The 17,900-nt window shown below is 54.4% G+C and overlaps 9 protein-coding genes across 9 annotated transcripts in view; 4 read left to right on the forward strand and 5 right to left on the reverse strand.

Annotated features, from left to right (window-relative positions):
• Nucleotides 1–51: 51 nt before the first annotated feature.
• Nucleotides 52–1,158, forward strand: SODALDRAFT_330567 (hypothetical protein). Its single transcript, XM_028611236.1, has one exon. It carries the CDS (start codon nt 238–240, stop codon nt 841–843), a length of 606 nt encoding a protein of 201 aa, XP_028468644.1. The 5' UTR covers nt 52–237; the 3' UTR covers nt 844–1,158.
• SODALDRAFT_105837 (hypothetical protein) lies at nt 1,106–1,624 on the reverse strand. The gene has a single exon (XM_028606490.1). The coding sequence runs from the start codon at nt 1,465–1,467 to the stop codon at nt 1,192–1,194; it is 276 nt and encodes a 91-aa protein (XP_028468645.1). The 5' UTR covers nt 1,468–1,624; the 3' UTR covers nt 1,106–1,191.
• Nucleotides 1,625–2,149: 525 nt separating this feature from the next.
• SODALDRAFT_330568 (rhomboid family protein) lies at nt 2,150–4,823 on the forward strand. Its single transcript, XM_028611237.1, has 3 exons — nt 2,150–3,193; nt 3,262–4,208; nt 4,265–4,823. The coding sequence occupies exons 1-3, from the start codon at nt 2,533–2,535 to the stop codon at nt 4,331–4,333; spliced, it is 1,677 nt and encodes a 558-aa protein (XP_028468646.1). The 5' UTR covers nt 2,150–2,532; the 3' UTR covers nt 4,334–4,823.
• SODALDRAFT_105861 (hypothetical protein) lies at nt 4,410–4,878 on the forward strand. Its single transcript, XM_028606491.1, has one exon. The coding sequence runs from the start codon at nt 4,593–4,595 to the stop codon at nt 4,827–4,829; it is 237 nt and encodes a 78-aa protein (XP_028468647.1). The 5' UTR covers nt 4,410–4,592; the 3' UTR covers nt 4,830–4,878.
• Nucleotides 4,879–5,100: 222 nt separating this feature from the next.
• Nucleotides 5,101–9,079, forward strand: SODALDRAFT_307319 (DNA polymerase family B). The gene is made up of 3 exons (XM_028609059.1): nt 5,101–6,001; nt 6,084–7,897; nt 7,975–9,079. Exons 1-3 carry the CDS (start codon nt 5,240–5,242, stop codon nt 8,714–8,716), a joined length of 3,318 nt encoding a protein of 1,105 aa, XP_028468648.1. The 5' UTR covers nt 5,101–5,239; the 3' UTR covers nt 8,717–9,079.
• Nucleotides 9,080–9,145: 66 nt separating this feature from the next.
• Nucleotides 9,146–12,142, reverse strand: SODALDRAFT_271623 (hypothetical protein; the record flags this gene model as incomplete). The annotated part of the gene is made up of 1 exon (XM_028607784.1): nt 9,146–12,142. The coding sequence occupies one exon, from the start codon at nt 12,140–12,142 to the stop codon at nt 9,146–9,148; it is 2,997 nt and encodes a 998-aa protein (XP_028468649.1).
• A 237-nt stretch (nt 12,143–12,379) lies between these two features.
• SODALDRAFT_105923 (hypothetical protein) lies at nt 12,380–13,302 on the reverse strand. The gene is made up of 2 exons (XM_028606492.1): nt 13,020–13,302; nt 12,380–12,908 (listed from the first exon to the last, which is right to left on the reverse strand). The coding sequence occupies exons 1-2, from the start codon at nt 13,074–13,076 to the stop codon at nt 12,504–12,506; spliced, it is 462 nt and encodes a 153-aa protein (XP_028468650.1). The 5' UTR covers nt 13,077–13,302; the 3' UTR covers nt 12,380–12,503.
• A 1,704-nt stretch (nt 13,303–15,006) lies between these two features.
• Nucleotides 15,007–17,284, reverse strand: SODALDRAFT_330572 (glutamate/Leucine/Phenylalanine/Valine dehydrogenase). Its single transcript, XM_028611238.1, has 6 exons — nt 17,105–17,284; nt 16,720–16,995; nt 16,636–16,641; nt 16,157–16,411; nt 15,479–16,056; nt 15,007–15,408 (listed from the first exon to the last, which is right to left on the reverse strand). Exons 1-6 carry the CDS (start codon nt 17,148–17,150, stop codon nt 15,211–15,213), a joined length of 1,359 nt encoding a protein of 452 aa, XP_028468651.1. The 5' UTR covers nt 17,151–17,284; the 3' UTR covers nt 15,007–15,210.
• Nucleotides 17,285–17,527: 243 nt separating this feature from the next.
• The window catches only part of SODALDRAFT_356871 (hypothetical protein), a gene marked incomplete at both ends in the record, with an annotated part of 1,195 nt that continues 822 nt past the window's right edge, over nt 17,528–17,900 (reverse strand). The window contains 2 exons of the mRNA XM_028613946.1: nt 17,528–17,662; nt 17,736–17,823. Of these exons, the coding sequence (XP_028468652.1) occupies nt 17,528–17,662; nt 17,736–17,823 (223 nt within the window). The remainder of the gene's footprint in view (nt 17,663–17,735; nt 17,824–17,900) is intronic.

Consider the following 17,900-nt stretch of genomic DNA (forward strand, 5'->3'; position numbering starts at 1 on the left):
CATCCAGCAGCATGGGCGCGGCTCCAGCTCGGGATTCGGCACACTTCACCCCCGACCTACATACTTTTCATTTGCGAGGGTAAGGTATGGAGCGTGTACTCAGAAGGTCCTGTTTCGCCGTCTTGCAGCCAGTCTTTATTGCACAGATACCAACACACGTCACGAAGTAGAAGCACAAGACTTTACGTGCATCAACTGCCACCGAGTACGGATATTTCATAACTTCCCAACTTCGCCATGACGGATCAAGAAACCCCAAGCTTGGCCCCGGGCCAGACCCAACCATCAAAAACCCCTCAACAAACAACACCGCCCCTCGTCCACAAAGCAGCCATAGCCGGCGCCATCATCTCTCCGCTCGTCATGCTTCTACCTCCGCGACGCATGGACTGGCGCTTCCTCATACTCGCCGCGACATTCTCCATGTCGACCTCCCAGCTAGCGTACGACTACACAGGCCGCTCCATCTACGACCGGGTGGGCGACCGCGCCCAACAAATATTCAACTCCGATCTGCCCGAGCACGCGAAAGAGGCCCAGCGTCGACTCCGCCAGGAGCGCATGGCCCGCGAAGGCCTGATGGAGGCCGACATGCGGCGCATTGAACTGGAGAAGCGGGGCAGGCTAGAGAAGCTTTGGTACGGCGACGAGACGCAGGAGGAGTGGAACCGAAGGAGGGCAGAAGACCATAAGAAGGCTCTGGAGGAAGGGAAGGGACTCTGGGGGATCATCGTTGACCAGGTGGTGGAGGTTATGCCTGGTGGTGGGAACCCTGAGGAACCTGGACAGGAAAAGCCTGCAAAGAACAAGGAGGAGGATAAGAAAGATAACAAACGGCCATGATGGGACATGTTTGCTCAGGTGGCGAGGCGGGAAGGCATCCGCGGATTGCGGATATGCTGTGTAATATATGTATCAAGATGATCTAAAACCCACGGTCGGAATATGTATCTCCAGAGGTCTCCCGGGCGCAATGGTTGCAATTTGCGCATTATTAAGAGAGAGCAACTGGTTACCATGATTTCTATACCAAGTATTGCAACAGGGGCATGTGCAGCAAAATGCAGATGCTTTGACACCGTTGCGCTTGTCCGAATTGGCAACGATGGGTAGCAACTATTTCACTCGCCTTCAACGATTTTTGTTGGACTTGAACCGCCGCTTCTCGTCCGTTTCGTTTAAATTTGACCCTCATCGTCTTGGCCAGGTCATCCCTCGGCCTCTATCATTCATAGGAGGAAATAAGTTATTATGTTTTTGTCTGCCGTACTGCTTCCGAATACGTAGGTGTTTGCCCCTTGTCTCTTTCTCGGCAAAGACGGGACAACAATAGTTGATGTGTTTCGAATAATATATGATGATTGACGGTACAACCAAAAGAGTAAACGGCCGGGAGATGTATCTAAAGGATGTCGAAGATATACGGATACTCTGTGCTACCAACGATAGCGTGAATGGAGGCGACATGAATTGTTAGTGACTTAATAACATGGGACATATTAATGTAAGGCAAGGTAGTGAAGTATTGGAAAAATGGGCGCAAATTCGGGGTGCAACTCCCGATAGCATTCTCGATCGTCTCTGTGGCTAAAATCGTTCGAAATGGCTGGCGGTTGGAATGCCATATTAAACGTACGGCAGTGGTACGAAACAGGTTTGACAGTTAATAAAGACCCTGGAAGTCAGACCATCAGACCAGGACGGAACAACGGAATGGATACCATCAATCAAAGTCCCACGGATGTACACTTTTGGTACTCTGCAGATATAACATGCGAGAAGTGATTTTCACTTGGGAGAGCTGTTGTTAAAAGCCACCTTGGGCGTCGTCAGCCGTTTTGTACATCTTGCATGAGAACGCGTATCCGTGCAAGTACCTCGGACTTTCGTACCGTACTTTCATGGTCCTTTATTAAGAATGTGGGGCGGCCATTGATGTGAAGAGGCCCACCAGCGAAGTAACCCAGCGAAGCTACTGGTTCCCGGGGCCGCTTCAGGCACACTTTGGCACCCCTGCACAGCCTCAGGGGGCCACCAACTCAGCATACCCTGGTACCTTGAAAGAACTTGTTGCCGCCTCTCTAAGATGTGACGTCTCCTTCCCGACCCGTTGCATTCCTCCTGGTGTTTTCTTTTTCTTCCCTCATCCATACCTTTAAACCGAGGAGGAAGGCGTCTCTCTCTTTCTATCATCCATCTGCCCATCGCTCTTAACGAAGAAACCGATTTCTCTCTGTATCACGGCCTTCTAGGTTACGTTTCCTAACTGTCCGTTCCCGACTTTTCGGTTAATCACCAACGCCGAGACGTTTCAGACACGAACGTCGGCTTGGGAAAGGAACTTGACCCATACTCAATAGCCTTTTCGACGGACGTTTTCTCATTATCCCTCTACACCGAATCACTACCAAGAACGGGAACCGTCCTCCAAGTCCTTACGTCAACCCAGAAAGCCTCGCCCCGTATTCTGATCCAGTTCCATCTGGGCACCCTACGATCGTTACCTTTCCTTCACGCCAGGCCTCTCGGACCATGGCTACTAACGACTTCTATTACGGCAACCAGCCGCCATCAACCGGACCCTCTCAGTCGCAGTCACCTTATTACGGCGCTGCCTACGTACCATCTCCTGTCTCGACGCCTGCGCCGCCCTATAGCTCAAGCGGTCCCGTTCCGAACACGAGTAATAGGCCGCCACGCAGCGAGACCGTCTCTCCCTTCGACACAGTCTTCGACGACACTGCCTACCCGGCAGACTCGACACAGAACGGATTTCGACCCAGTCCCTACGGCGGCGGCAGCAACAATAACGTGATGCAACAACCCGGTCCCTACGGCGGCAGCAGCAACAACCACGTGATGCAACAACCCAGTCCCTACAACGGCCACGACACTGGCTATCATGGCCCAGGTGCATCGATATCACCCGTCTCCAGCCGCCCGGCGCAAGCACACTTCGCCGACGACATACCGTTGCAAAATCATGGCTACGGGCCCAATCCGCCGCAGAAGGACGTCGAGATGAATGATCATGTGTATGAAGCCCCGACTTCACAAAGGAGAAAGACGTCGAGGAAGGTCGGGTTTGGCCAGCTTGGCATGTTTGGCGCCGACAAGAAGCGCATTCCTTGGGTCGCATATCTCTTCACTGCCATCCAGATCGGTGTCTTCATCGGCCAACTCGTGAGGAATGGTAAGCACTATGTTCTCGGGTCCTGCGCCCTCATTCTGCAGCCCGCGAAATGCTGACAGGACATACAGGTATCCTCACTGGTACACCGATCATGATCAGGCCAGCTTTTAACCCCATGATTGGCCCGTCCTATTATGTCAACATCAACATGGGAGCACGCTATGTTCCCTGTATGACCGTCCCGGAGGAGATCAAAGAAGCCACAATCAACATATTCTGGCGCTGTCCCAACACTACCACCAACGACCCGCTCAGCGGCTCGAACCGTTGCTCCCTGGGGGAGCTCTGTGGATTTGGCGGTGTGCCCGATCCCCAGGACCCAGATGCGAAGGGCGTGCCGAATCAGTGGTTCCGATTCATCACGCCCATATTTTTACATGCCGGTTTAATCCACATCGCCGTCAACATGCTGCTGCAGCTAACCATAGCCAAGGAGATGGAAATGGCCATCGGGCCTATCCGCTTCTTCCTCGTCTATATGAGTGCGGGCATCTTCGGCAATGTCATGGGTGCCAATTTCGCCGGCTCGGGCGAGGTGTCTCAAGGTGCCTCCGGTGCTCTCTTCGGGATCATCGCGTTGACCTTGCTCGACCTCCTTTACTCCTGGAAAGAGCGTAAATCCCCAGTCAAGGATTTGCTCTTCATCATCCTCGACATAGCCATCTGCTTCGTCCTCGGGCTTCTACCTGGTCTCGACAATTTTGCCCACATTGGCGGCTTTCTAATGGGGCTCTGCCTCGGCATCTGCGTCCTCCACTCTCCCAATTCCTTGAGAAAGAGACTCGGCCACGAGACGTCTTACGCCACAGTCAATGTGCCGGCTAACGAGGGCGGAGCACCACCCTTCGTGAAAAACCCCACTGGGTTTTTCAAGGGGCGAAAGCCGCTTTGGTGGATTTGGTGGATCCTTCGAGCTGCGGCTCTCATTCTCGTCATTGTGGTCTTTATTGTGCTTCTCAACAACTTCTACGTCGGTAGGAGGGACTGCAACTGGTGCAAACGTCTTAGCTGTTTGGTAAGTAACTGCCCCTAAATCATGGACATGGAGCCCTTTGCTAACTTTGGTGACAGCCGGTCAGTAATTGGTGCGAGATGGGAGATCTCAGCTTTGAGGAAATCGTAGTGGACCCTTCTCAGTGAAGGCGGCGAGATCATCTCTCGAGCTCTTGTTCATTGATTTTTTACCTTTTTTTTTTTTTCCACTTCCTTGACCGCCCAATTTCTCCATGCTTGGAGCTAATAGTCTTATTACCTGTGGACTTCCCTTTCTATGCAAATCGCGGCGTTCTGGTTTCGGGTTGAGTCAGTCTGGCTACACACGATGATAACCTCCTGAGTCCCATGCTCGACGTTGGGACAGGAATGGCAATGCAAAGGGACTTTTGAGTGCAATGGGAGCATGCGAAGACTGGGCTCTCGCGGAAAAGGTGCGGAATCATCCTTTGAGTATCGGCGGGACATCATAAGAAGACCCAATCCCAGGAACAGGGCATTTTATCTGGTATATCCATACACTGTATCCACTCTCAAGAGCTGGTTAAACAGCTTTCTTAAACAACCCTGCATATCTGGGCATATGACAGGGACTGATGATGCTACGAACCAAAAACAGAATCGTTTTAACGCCGAGTTGTGAAGCCATTAGGATCAACAGGTCAGGTCTTAGTAAATAAAAGGTACCTTACCTTAGGTATCCGAAGTTGTACTTTCTATCTGTAGTAAGGTACAAAACATTACGCCTGACTTCCTTGGTACGGGGCTTCTGATGACTCAGCATGACGCGTCCGCTTTCAGATTCCATTAAGTGGTCTGTCACGTCACGTCAGTAACGCGTCTCACCTGGAACTTTTCGACCGACCCGCTACCCGTACCTACGGATATTCCTCGATCTTACAAGTTTTGTCTCTGGTCACAATAGCACAACAACAACAACACAAACAACAACACCACCAACGCCACCGACAGTGCCCATTGAAGCATGTGTCATCTGTGAACTTGGCCATTTCAACTTTTGGTCTCTCACCGTAAGAGCCCCATTTTAGAACCATGGCAACCACCATCTTGCCCCAGAAACGGGCGCTCGGGGAGACATCGAACACTCGCCAAAACATCCCCTCGGCGCCTGGTTCGATCAAGAAGCGCAAGGTTGAGCCTTTCTCGTCCTCCCCGGCACCAAAGCTGTCCAGCATCCGGAGGAACGCCAAAGGCCAACTTGATTCGAGCCAGCCCAAGAGCGCCTTCGAGTCGGAAGTCCTCGAGAAACTGAGCCAGGACATTTCGGACCTCAAGCAGAACAACAGCGAGAAGGATCAGGCATGGGAAAGGCCGCCCTTGCCTCCCCTTGACCCCAATGTCGACAGAGTTTGCTTCCAGCAGATCGAAGCCGAGGAAGGGACGCTGCATGGCGGCAGGACCACGGTCAAGCTCTTCGGCGTAACCGAGAAGGGCAACTCGGTCATGCTTCACGTCACCAACTTCAAGCATTACCTTTACGTTGCGGCCCCCGTTTCTTTTCAGCCTGAGGACTGCAACGCCTTCAAGGCCTTCCTCGAGGCGCAAGTCGCTGACCACCAGCCTGTCGTTTACTCGGTGTCCCTGGTCATGCGCGAGAACATCTACGGATTTCGAGGCAATGTCAAGAACCCGTATCTCAAGATTACAGTCAACGATCCCAAGGTCATTGCCAAGGTCCGGTCCACGATTGAGTCTGGCAGTGCCAACTGGAAGGGTCTGTGGACAGGGGCCGAAGGCGGTGTCATGACATTTGACAACATCCAGTATGTCCTTCGGTTCATGATTGATTGCAAGGTATGTGTTTGTTCCGCATATCCTCCACCCCTACCTAGGTTTCTTCGTCCGCATTGCGTGACACAGGCTAACTGCCGAATAGATCCAGGGAATGTCTTGGGTTGAAGCCCCCCCGAAAACTTATCGTCTTGTCCCGCAGCACATGAGGCAATCCAACTGCCAGATCGAGGCTGAAGTCAACTATACCGACCTCATCGCCCACAAGCCCGAAGGCGAGTGGTCGAAGATGGCACCGCTCCGTATAATGTCGTTTGATATCGAATGTGCTGGACGCAAAGGCATATTTCCCGAGGCCACCCACGATCCCGTGATCCAGATTGCCAACCTCGTCACCAGATATGGAGAGAAGAAGCCCTTTGTGCGGAATGTTTTCTGCCTCAACACAACCAGCTCGATCGTGGCCACGCAGGTCCTCGAGTTTCAGAAGGAAGAACACATGTTGGCCGAGTGGCAAAAGTTCCTGCAAACGGTGGACCCGGATCTCATCATCGGATACAACATTGCCAACTTCGACTTCCCTTATTTGCTAGAACGGGCTCAGCACCTTCAAATCGCAGGGTTCAAGTACTGGTCCCGGATACCCAGCGTTCCGTCCAGGTGCAGGGAAACCAAATTTTCGAGCAAGCAGATGGGGAACCGTGATTCCAAGACAACCAACACCAACGGCCGGCTCCAACTGGATCTTCTGCAGCTGATACAGCGCGACTATCATCTTCGAAGCTATACTTTGAACTCGGTCTGCTCCAACTTCCTAGGCGAGCAGAAGGAAGATGTTCACTACTCGATGATCACCGAACTGTTCAACGGGACCCCGGAATCTCGCCGACGTCTGGCCCTGTACTGCTTAAAAGATGCCTACCTACCACAGCGGCTGATGGATAAATTGTCTTGCCTTGAAAATTACACCGAAATGGCAAGAGTCACGGGTGTGCCCTTCAATTTCCTGCTGTCGCGAGGCCAGCAAGTCAAGTTCATCAGTCAACTTTTCAGGAAGGCTCTTGAGCAGAAGCTTGTCATACCCAACATGAAGTCCGAGGCCACAGATGAACAGTATGAGGGAGCAACGGTCATTGAACCCACTCGAGGCTACTACGACGTGCCCGTTGCCACCCTCGATTTCGCGTCCCTGTACCCCAGCATCATGCAGGCGCACAACCTCTGTTATACCACCCTGGTCAGAAAACCGATGATCGAGAAATTCAACCTGAAGAAGGACGAGGACTACGTCGTCACGCCCGCCGGCGACACCTTTGTCACCACAAAGCAGAGGAAAGGTCTCCTCGCACAAATTCTCGAAGAACTCCTCACCGCGAGGAAACAGGCGAAACGAGAACTGGCCGCGGAGACGGACCCTTTCAAGAAGGCCGTGTTGAACGGTCGGCAGCTGGCTCTGAAAATCAGCGCAAACTCGGTGTACGGCTTGACAGGTGCCACGACAGGCAAGCTTCCCTGTCTTGAAATCGCCAGCAGCACGACGAGCTTTGGTCGGCAGATGATCGAGAAGACCAAGGAAGAAGTCGAGGCCAAGTACAACATCGCGAACGGGTACTCGCACGATGCGCAGGTCATCTACGGCGACACGGACTCGGTCATGGTCAAATTCGGCACCAAGGATCTCGCCGAAGCCATGAAGCTGGGCCAAGAGGCGGCCGACTTTGTGTCTGCCAAGTTCATCAAGCCCATCAAGCTGGAGTTCGAGAAGGTGTATTTCCCGTACCTCCTCATCAACAAGAAGCGGTACGCCGGCCTGTACTGGACCAGGCCGGACAAGTACGACAAGATGGACACCAAGGGTATTGAGACGGTCCGACGCGACAATTGCCTTCTCGTGCAGACCGTCATTGAAAAGGTGTTGCGGATGATCCTCATTGATCGGGACGTCCCGGGCGCACAAGAGTATGTTTACTGCTTCCTCCCTTTGCCCGTAGAGTATCTGAGGCTAACTACCTGCCTGTACTACCTTGCTCGACTAGGTATGTCAAGGACACCATCGCCGACCTCCTACAGAACAAGGTCGACATGTCGAAGCTCGTGATCACCAAGGCTCTCGCAAAAGATGATTACGCCGCCAAGCAAGCACACGTCGAACTAGCGCAGCGAATGAAGAAACGAGACGCAGGCTCCGCTCCCGGACTCGGCGACCGGGTCGCCTACGTGATGGTGAAGGGCGCAGCCGGCTCGAAGAACTACGAAAAGTCGGAAGATCCCATCTTCGTCCTGGAGAACAACGTGCCCATCGACACGAAGTACTACCTGGACAACCAGCTGGCGAAGCCCCTGTCGCGCATCTTCGAGCCCATTCTGGGCGAGACCAAGGCCAACTCGCTGCTGGCGGGCGCGCACACGCGGACCATCTCCGTGGCGGTGCCGACGGTGGGCGGGCTGATGAAGTTCACCAAGAAGACGCAGACGTGCATGGGCTGCAAGAAGCCCCTGACGGGTAAAGAGGAGAGCGCGGGCGCGGTGTGTGCGAACTGCTCGCCGCGCGTGGGGGAGTTGTACAAGAAGACGCTGGATCGTGTGTCGGACCTTGAGGTGCGGTTCGGGCGCCTGTGGACGCAGTGCCAGCGGTGCCAGGGCAGCATGCACTGCGAAGTCATCTGCAGTAGCAAGGACTGCCCCATCTTCTACATGCGAATGAAGGCGAAGAAAGACCTGGAGGATGCTGGGAAGGAGCTGCAGCGGTTTGACTTGGATCAGGCCGCCATCTGGTGATGAGATGAGGGACCTGTGTCTCTGGAGGGGGGGCACGAGGCCCGGGATTGCCACGAATTTTATCATACTTTTGGAAGGGGCTGGATAAGATGTAGTTCTATCTTCATGTCTATGGGAATACCTAGGAAGGCTTGGGTGGTTTGGGCCGTGTCTTATATGGATTTGATAAGGGGGTTTGTTTGCTTTGATTCCTTTTCCAAGGCGTTACGCAGGATACAAGACGACCCGGGCTTCGGGGCTGGCGATCACAAAGACGTCAAATAGGAACATAAATATTCACGTCCCTGTCTGTCTACAGGAGATTAATCTACATACGTTCCGCAGCAAAAAAAGAGAAGGAACATGGTGTTTCCCCAGGGGGCTGGCTACTGAACTTATAAGGAGCCAACTAGGGGATAAGCTGAAGACTTGACGGGAAAGACGGCCAGGTTAGTATAACAGCTCACCACTCTCCACCATAACACGAAAACGATCGTGTGGTTCCCGAAACTCGTACCCAGGCCCCCTGACGACCCGGTCAACCTCCTCTCTGACAAGAGGATACACGTCCTTCCAAGCATTCCGGCCGATCCAGCAGTCCAAGTGACCGTACCCGGGGATAACGCGCCGCCGGAACCGACCATGCCCCCCGGCATCATCATCGAGGTCGTCGCCACCGGACCCGAAAGCGTCGCACAGTACCTGATAGGTCCGCTCCGTGGCCTCGGTTGTCAAGACGGCGTTATCCCGGCCCACGAACAAGAAGAACGGCAAGCCCCGGAGCCGCCGCACGTTCCGCCAGGCGGTGAGGCGGTCGAAGCGCGGCGCGTTGGTCAACACGTGGCCCTCGCACCCCTGCTTCATGAGGAGGTGGAGCAGGGTCATGTTGACGCCGCCGAAGAACCGGTCGATGTGGCGGTGCGTCGCCTCGTTCAGGTTCCGGTGGTTCCAGCAGCGGCCGAAGATGAGGGTGCAGCGGTGGCAGGCCGCGTTGGCGCAGAGCTCGCCGCGCGGCTCGGGCCAGAAGCGCAGCAGCGCGTTGAGGAGGCGTTGCGGGACGGTGTCGTCCCGGGCGGTGCTGCAGGAGAACCAGGTCCCCAGGAGTGCCTTGTAGGCTCTGTCGAGGGCGAGGGGGCTCCGGTGGATCTTGAACATGTTGGGCTGGCTCCAGACCGGGTGCATGAACACTTGGCTGGCCGTCACGCCGAGGATCCAGGACGCTGGGATGGTGCCGTCGAGCAGGCCGGCGGCGAAGGCCACGCTGCCCATGCAGTGCGCGACGGTGTAGGTCTTGTTTCCGGGGGCGTTTCCGCCGCTGTACTCGGGGCTGTTGCGGATGTATTCTAAGCAAGCGCGGAGATCTAGTCTGGCGTCGTGCGTGGTCCAGTCGTCCTGGGCGACTGCGAGTTGGCCGATGCGGTGCACGGGGACGAAGACCCTGTAGCCCGCTCGCGTGAAGTAATTGACGGCATTGTAGCGGATGGTGGGCAAGGCGAAGATGCGGTGATCCACTGCAGCGCCGGGGATCATGAAGAGGTTCTTGGTCTCCAGGTCGACATTCGTCGCGTTCCACATGTGCATCTGCGTCTTCACGTTGTCGGAGGCTACGATGGTGAACGAGGCATCGGGAGGCGTGTCGTTGATGTATCCATTGTAGATTGCGCGCGGGTACTCCAAGGGAGCGAACGACCCTAGAATCAGCGAGAGGGATTTGCTAGAGAAATACGTCAGGAAGCTGGTGGCGCTGTAGACTTTCTTCACCAGACCGCTTCCTGTCGGGGTCATGGTCATAAGCTGAGAGAGGAAGTCGGTCGGGTGGATGTGCATAATGCCTCTGGCTAATACCTGGCCACGGCGCCATGGCTCGCCGTGCGCCGAGACTGCCTCCTTGTCCTGACGAGGCTCGAGGATAGTCACATAGAGCGTGGTGGTTGCGCGCCAGAACCGGAAAGGGGCAAAGGCTACGGAGGAATCAACCACCTTGTAGCCGTGAAAGTGAAGTAGCCTGCCGTCAACGCCTCGCATGTCGAAGTTATACGTCACGTTGCGGGTGCAAGATGACTTGTGGTCGGAGACGAATAGGTTGAAGTCGCCGCGTTGGGCCATGAATGGAGATCCCGGGATGACCGGGCAGGCAAAGGTGCCTGTCAGCGTAGCGGAGTGGTCAGGGTCTTCGACGGTGGCCCTGGTGTTGAAAGTCCGAACATGGAGAAAGAGTCTTGCGGTTTCGCAAAGACCCTGGGCAGTCCGGTAGGCAAGCTCGTATGTCTCGCGGTTGTCCAGCGTGAGGTTAGCATCCCGACGAATGAAACCCGACATGACTTCAGTGAAGCCGAACCCGGGGGCCTTGGCCATCTTCGCGCTGTTGATTTTGGACCATGTCTTTCTAATCTGCTTTCCCTCCGAGTCAAGACCCCCATCGGATATCCTGGGAGGAGGGAATCTGGGCTCCCCAAGGAGATCGATGTTGCCGCTAGGCTTCTTGTGAATCGTCAGCTTTTCCCTTCGGATGTAGTGATCCACGGAGCCCTCGGCAAGCGCAGTTCTGGTGGTCGAGGTTGTGAGGCCCATGGGTGCGGGGGTCACTGTGGCTTCCGTGATAGTAAGACTCGAATGCGCTCCGTCGTCTTCCCTTGTGGACACCTCGCCAATGAGAGAAGCAACTCCGGGGCCTCCAATGCCGTCTCGGGTCATACAAGCAAGTACATCACCATTCCCGCTTCTACCTTGCCCGGCATGGTGGGTGATTGACAGACCCATCTCTTTGCTTCGGCGTAAGATTTCGGTTATGCCGACGACGTCGGCGTCTAGGACGACGCATCTCTTTGCGTGCACCCACATGAGGTCTCCCTGGAAACCGGGCGCGAAACAGCCCTTGTAGTGGCCCTGCCAGGCGAAATAGACGATATATCCGTCCCGCTTCTCGGCCTCTCTGACATTTCGGACCTTGCACTCGCAGAATATTTCAGCGCCCCAGTTCCAGGCGTCTGCCAGATAAGCCACCGAGGTGGAACTCGTCGAGCCATCATGGAGTCCAGTGCAATCCTGGCGAGTCGAGGGCGGGAACCAAGTCGGGGCGACCTTATCAGACACATGGTTCCCGGGAGCTGCAGCAGGGACGCCGCTGGGATATTCGCCGGGCCACTTCTCAGCTCCTCGTTCTAGCACACAGACAGACTGCCGTTTCCCAGAAGCATCCTCACATCGAGCTAGCCGGGAAGCAGCTACGGCACACCCATATCCAGACCCAATGATGACTGTGTCGTAGCTGTTACGCATCAGTTCGATAGGTTTCGAGATCCGGGGGAATGTTTTGGTGTGATGATTCTCGTTATGGGATTGAACGTCGTCAGGTTTAAGAGATGCGGACGAAGCAGCGCCACGACTCGGCAGGCGTGTTCCGCCGTTTTTATGAAGGGTGTCATAGGTATCGCCACTATCATTCATGCAGTAAGGCAGAGTTCCGTCGTTATCGTGGTCGAACGGAGCCGCCACCTCCCTGACGAGTTTTCCGGCGGGGAGGTCATGGTGATGGTCATCTTCGGTAGCCATCGGAGCCATTGCCGTATGAGAAGGAGAAGGATAGCGGGAACAGCAAAGGGAAAACGACGGCTCTCAGCGCTGCGCAATAGGCATTCGAAGCATTGGTAAACCGATACACGTATATTCGAGTCCCGGAGACAGCGTGGCTGCAGAGAACAGGAGGATATATAGCCGCAAAGTGCTGGGACAGAATCAACGGAGAGACTAGCCTGTACGACGGGCACAGAAGAAGCCCGAACAAGCGGCATGTCCGCCGCAATGTAGCCTAGATATCCCGTTCAGTCCCATTCCTATGAGATCGCGGGCCTCGGGTGTCAAGAATCGATATGCAGACGCGGCCAACCAAGCTCTGGCGCCTCAACCCGGTAGGAGTAAGCGAAGTCGGCATTGGAAAATCCCAGATTGAGGTTCTACTCGGCTTATTAGCCGTCAGACTGAAGAAGAGATAAAAAAAAGGGGGGGGTCCCATGGTCTGGGACGCCAACAGCTGTGACCGAGCACCTGCGCCGTGCAGATACATGTCGTTGGTGCTGGTGGCGCAGGGGTGTATGCGGAAATAGCCATGGGAGACAAAACGGGGGGTGGTGAGTGGTTCAAATATGTTCTTGGTATGAGACATGCATCGGCTTTCGTCAATCAGGTGGTCAGGTATTCTGCATTTGCGTTGGGTCTATATTTCTGCACGAGCAACATGTGCGGATTTAGCAAAGGTCCAACAGCAGAGAGGGGGAAATAGAAGGGGAAGCGAGGGCTGCTTGTAGGTAAGCTGAGTAGCAGATACCGTAAATAACGCGAGCATCATGAGACGACGAGAAGATGTTCTGAACTCGCGGGCCATCTAGGAGCAAGGCCGTCTAGGGGCAAGACCGTTTGAGGGCGTAAAGGTGGCGTTTAGTCAAGCTGAAGTGGAGTGGGCAGATGGCGAAAGGCGGCGTGGAACCGATAGCAGAGCAGGCTGAGAAAGCAGGTCCAGGGGGAGTGAGAGGAGAATACAGTAGCATAACGGATAGGTAACACAGGCTTCCGTCATATATATATAGCCTTGTGCATCCCTCCTCCATCTTCGTAGGCGTGGGCCGGACGAGGGAATGCGGAAGCTGATGCCTGTCCGTCCTCAGTTGCTCCATAAGACGCGAGACTGGCTGCGAGCGCACGCGAGGATGGCGTTGCACTTGGTGTGGTCGCTAGGACGAAGGTGGATGATATTTTCTTGATCCCCAGGCCCCCGGCATTGGGTTTTCGTTGTCAGCCACCATGGCCGATGGTGACGATGGAGCTGGCAAAGACAAGATTAGTTTACCCGTCTAAAAAAGAGATCGCTTCGAGGTTTGGGTTTCTCGTTCAAGATGCCGATACTCCCAAGGTCAGTTGTCAGATGAACGAGAACTGGACGGGATCGGAAGTCGCATCTTGGCAGTTCAATTAGGTAGGTACATAGGTACACACGCGCACTTCGTAAGGTACAGCGTCCGTACCTGATGCATGAAGCCGATCGGCCCCACCCGTCGACAACCCTGTCTACCTTACCTAAGGTAAGGTAATAAGCAGTGACCAACGACAGAATAAAGCTTAGATCCAAAAATCCACCGTCCATACGTTGTAAGGTACCTTGTGTACATATGCTAATATGGTTCTCGGTGTTCTCAAGAAACCATCTCAAACGAAACCTGAGAAGTTCTATTAAGTACTCCATGATGTACCAAGTGCTGGGGCTCAGCTCTGGGCTTTCTGACGTCGGCTCGTGTTAAAAACCCCTGCATCATTACTTAGTACTTCTTCGTCCCGAGAACGATGATATGCGGTGACACGAGCCAGCGGCCAGCCCGATCGCTCAAGAAACACTCACCCGATACGCTGCCAACAGAATCGAGTTCCCGTTCCCGTCCCTTGTCAACGTAAATAAAGTCTGATCGCTCCCGTCCAACCCGACATGTAATCCATATACCATTCATTGCCTCGGACAGCTAGCAGACGCCGTGTCCCATCAGCGCTCTTAGTTAAGATCAGCAGACGTTCGTACACCGTTGATAATTACTATATACGGCACGAGGGCTGCTTGGTCAGGTCCTGTATCACCATGTTAATTCTGGTTTTTTTTTTCGTCTTTTCATTCGGCAACGACATGTCAACTACAACGTGCGTACGACAGACAGATATCGTCCCCGACGGGTTTCGAATTTTCCAATAAGCCATCTGCGTCGGCGATAACTTACATGGAAGTACTGACCACGACAGCCGCACCCCTGACCTCTTCACCGTAGTTCGCCGAAGTCGTGGCATGCAATGACGGCTTTTCGACGTTGGAGCCAGTCTTATCCTGTGGCACGAGATTTCGTGAACTAAAGAATAAGAAAAAAAGAAAGAAAGAAAGAAAGAAAAAAAGAAAGAAAGAAAGAAAGAAAAAAAGAAAGAAAGAAAGAAAGAAAAAAAGAAAGAAAGAAAGAAAGAAAAAAAGAAAGAAAGAAAGAAATTGGCGGCCACCAGTGACGACACTGACGAGGTGCATGGTAGAGACGGGGCGGTGCATCTGGGAGATCGCATACCTGGTATGGACCTCCAGAAAATCAGGCCGCGGAGAATGCCCATGCTTTCACCTGCATCTCGAAGCAGCGCCTTCGGTCGCGGAGCACCGCACTCCTACATTTGGAGTTCCTAGCTCACAACGGACCACCTCCTAATTACCCCGTAGGGCTGCAGAAGGCGTTTCCTCACGAAGAACAACGATGCGACTAGCGTAGAACAGGATCTCTATATGCTTATAATCTATCGCTGCCCAAGGTAGGTAGGTAATCGAACGAAGAACGTGTGTTAAAATGGAAACCCCCCCAAACGCCGCTCCCGCTTGAATGTCATCAAACTCCGTAAAACTCCAAACATCGCGAATGTCCAATTCGTGGTCCCGACCCAAAACAGGCATTTGTCCCATGTCACATGATCATCGAATCCCACCCTGTAATAGGAACCTTGTTGCTTCACCACAAGTCGCCCTGATCCTTCATGGCCCGAATGACCTTGACGAAGCCGGCAATGTTGCTTCCAGCTACCAAGCTAGGCAGCTCGTCGCCATCGGTCTTGACGTACTCATTGGCAGTGGTGACGCCGTTGAGGAATGCCTCCTTCATGATGCCGTGAAGCCGCTGGTCAACTTCTTCCCGGGTCCAGGTGAGTCGCTATAGAGGGAGAGAAGAAAAAAAGTTAGCCCAGTCGTTTCGTTCAGCAATGGGAGCCAGTGATCCTTACCTGGCTGTTCTGCGCCATCTCCAATCCAGACACGGCCACGCCGCCGCAGTTGCTAGCCTTGCCGGGCGCATACCAAGTGGCGTCGGGCCCACGCACGCGGCGATCCGCCTCAAAGACCTCAACAGCGCCCAGGGTGCATCCCATGTTGGAGCCCTCGGCGACGACAAGGGTGCCGTTGGCGATAAGGACCTTGGCCTCCTCCTTGGAGACCTCGTTCTGGGTGGCGCAGGGGAGGGCGATGTCGACACTGTCGACGTGGACCCAGGGGCGGGCGCCCTCGAGCCAGACGAAGCGGCCGTCGTGCTCAAAGTCGGTCAGCGGGCGGCGGTGGTCCTTGAGCCCCATGATGGTCTCGACGTGCTCCGGGGTGAAGGCGGCGGCGTCGGACTTGGCCACGAAGCAGCCCTTGGAGTCGCTGAGGGAGACGACGGTGGCGCCCATCTCCATGCACTTGAGCGCGGCGTACTGGGCGACGTTGCCCGAGCCGGAGATGGCGACGCGCTTGCCGGCCATGCTGCCCTTGCCCATGTACTCGAGCATGTGCTGGACGTAGTAGACGACGCCGTAACCGGTGGCCTCTGTGGCAAAAAAAAAATAAAAAAAATTAGCCACACACGTCAGTCGTGCATTCCATTCAATGAGAGGATCCCAAGAAGGGAGGGAAAGTCGGTTTCTTACCAGGGCGAATCAAGCTGCCTCCCCACTTCAGGCCCTTGCCGGTAAGGACACCCTCGAACCGGTTGCGCTGCTGACGATAGGCACCGAACAGGAAGCCAATCTCGCGGCCGGAGACGCCAATGTCGCCCGCGGGGACGTCGGTGTCGGCGCCGATGTGCCTGCTGAGCTCGGTCATGAAGGAGTAGCAGAAGCGGCGGATTTCGCTGTCGCTCATCTCCTTGGGGTCGATATCGGCACCGCCCTTGGCACCACCGACTAAGACGAGAGCGGTTAGTTTCATTGATTCATCAGACTCCACTTTAAAACCCCCCACCACACCACCAAATCAACCCCCCTTCTTCTTTTCCGTTCCCATGCGATGTCGGCGGGGGGGTTTTTTTTTTTTTCCTTTTTTTTCTTTTCTTTTCTCATCAATACGCGCATGCAGCCCCAAAGCTATGGTCATGTTTGCAAAGGGGAAAAGATGGACAATGACATACTGTTCACTGCAGCTTAAAGTCAGTAACCTGTCATCCATTGCTACTTCACCATCTTCGTGAGAAGGGGGGAAAACAGAAACGTACAGCCAGTGAGGGCATTCTTAAAGATCTGCTCAAATCCGAGAAACTTGAGGATAGACAGGTTGACGGAAGGATGGAATCGAAGACCGCCCTTGTAGGGACCCAGGGCCGAGTTGAACTGGACGCGGTAGCCGCGGTTCACGCGGAGGTTGCCCTTGTCGTCCTCCCAGACGACGCGGAACTGGATGACTCGCTCGGGAATGGAGACGACATCGAGAGCGCCGCGGTATTCCGGGTGTTGTTCGAAGAGCGTGCTCTGCTCGAGGGTGATGACGAGTTCTAAGGGCGCAGTACAGTGTAAGCCAGCTGGATTCTCTCGCGTGCGCCGTTTATACATCCATGCTCATCCCAGATCAGTCACACGAGCAAGTGAGGCGAAGCAACATACCCCTATAGGCCTGCTCGAACTCGGGTTCGACGGGGAGGTGAGACATGTTGAAAGTTGGTTTGTTGGGAAGGTGAGGGAGGTTTCGACTACGGTGATGCGCGAGCTCGTCTCAGGCCCCTCTTATCTCTCGGATCGGTTGATGATTTGAGGAGGTGGGATGTGGTGAAAAGGAGAGAGGGGTAGAGAGGAAGAGAGAAGATGAAGGAGGGATGCAAACGTGGGAATAAGAGAAGTGGTGAGCGGTTATATATATATATGCTTCCCAAAGCTGTTCGAACGGCCAAATGAGGAGGGGGAGGAGGACGCCAGGGCAAGACCTAATTTAATTACGGATTGTTTTCTACGTAAACCAGACATTGGATTGACTAGCTGATCCGATATGCCCCCCCTCCTTGACGAGTTGGCTGCCCTTCACCGGCGGTTCTAAACCCGGTGGTCCCCATTTCCTAGGTTCGGGTCGCCGGTCTCGTCCGTTGCCGCTTGGATTTTTTTGAGGCTACCGACGCTGGTGGCGGGTGGTTCCCACATGCCAATCGGCCACGAAACACCAGAAAAACACTATAGTTCGAGCAAGCGCGAAACATGTCTTCCGTAGTGCAGATGGGAAAAAGAGGAGCCAAGAAAGGTGGACCGTGGGGAGCCACTTTGGCGAACCCGGCGTGAGGCCTTCCGTTAAGTGTTTATAGGGCCGATGTCCGGAGAATGACAGATAACAAGGGCTATGAAGTGTGAAGCATGAGGTAGGAAAGGCGGGAGGGTAGGGAGGCGAAAAAGATAAAAAAAAAAAAAAGGGGGG

This window comes from Sodiomyces alkalinus, assembly GCF_003711515.1.
Source record: "Sodiomyces alkalinus F11 unplaced genomic scaffold SODALscaffold_2, whole genome shotgun sequence".
Lineage (NCBI taxonomy): Eukaryota > Fungi > Ascomycota > Sordariomycetes > Glomerellales > Plectosphaerellaceae > Sodiomyces > Sodiomyces alkalinus.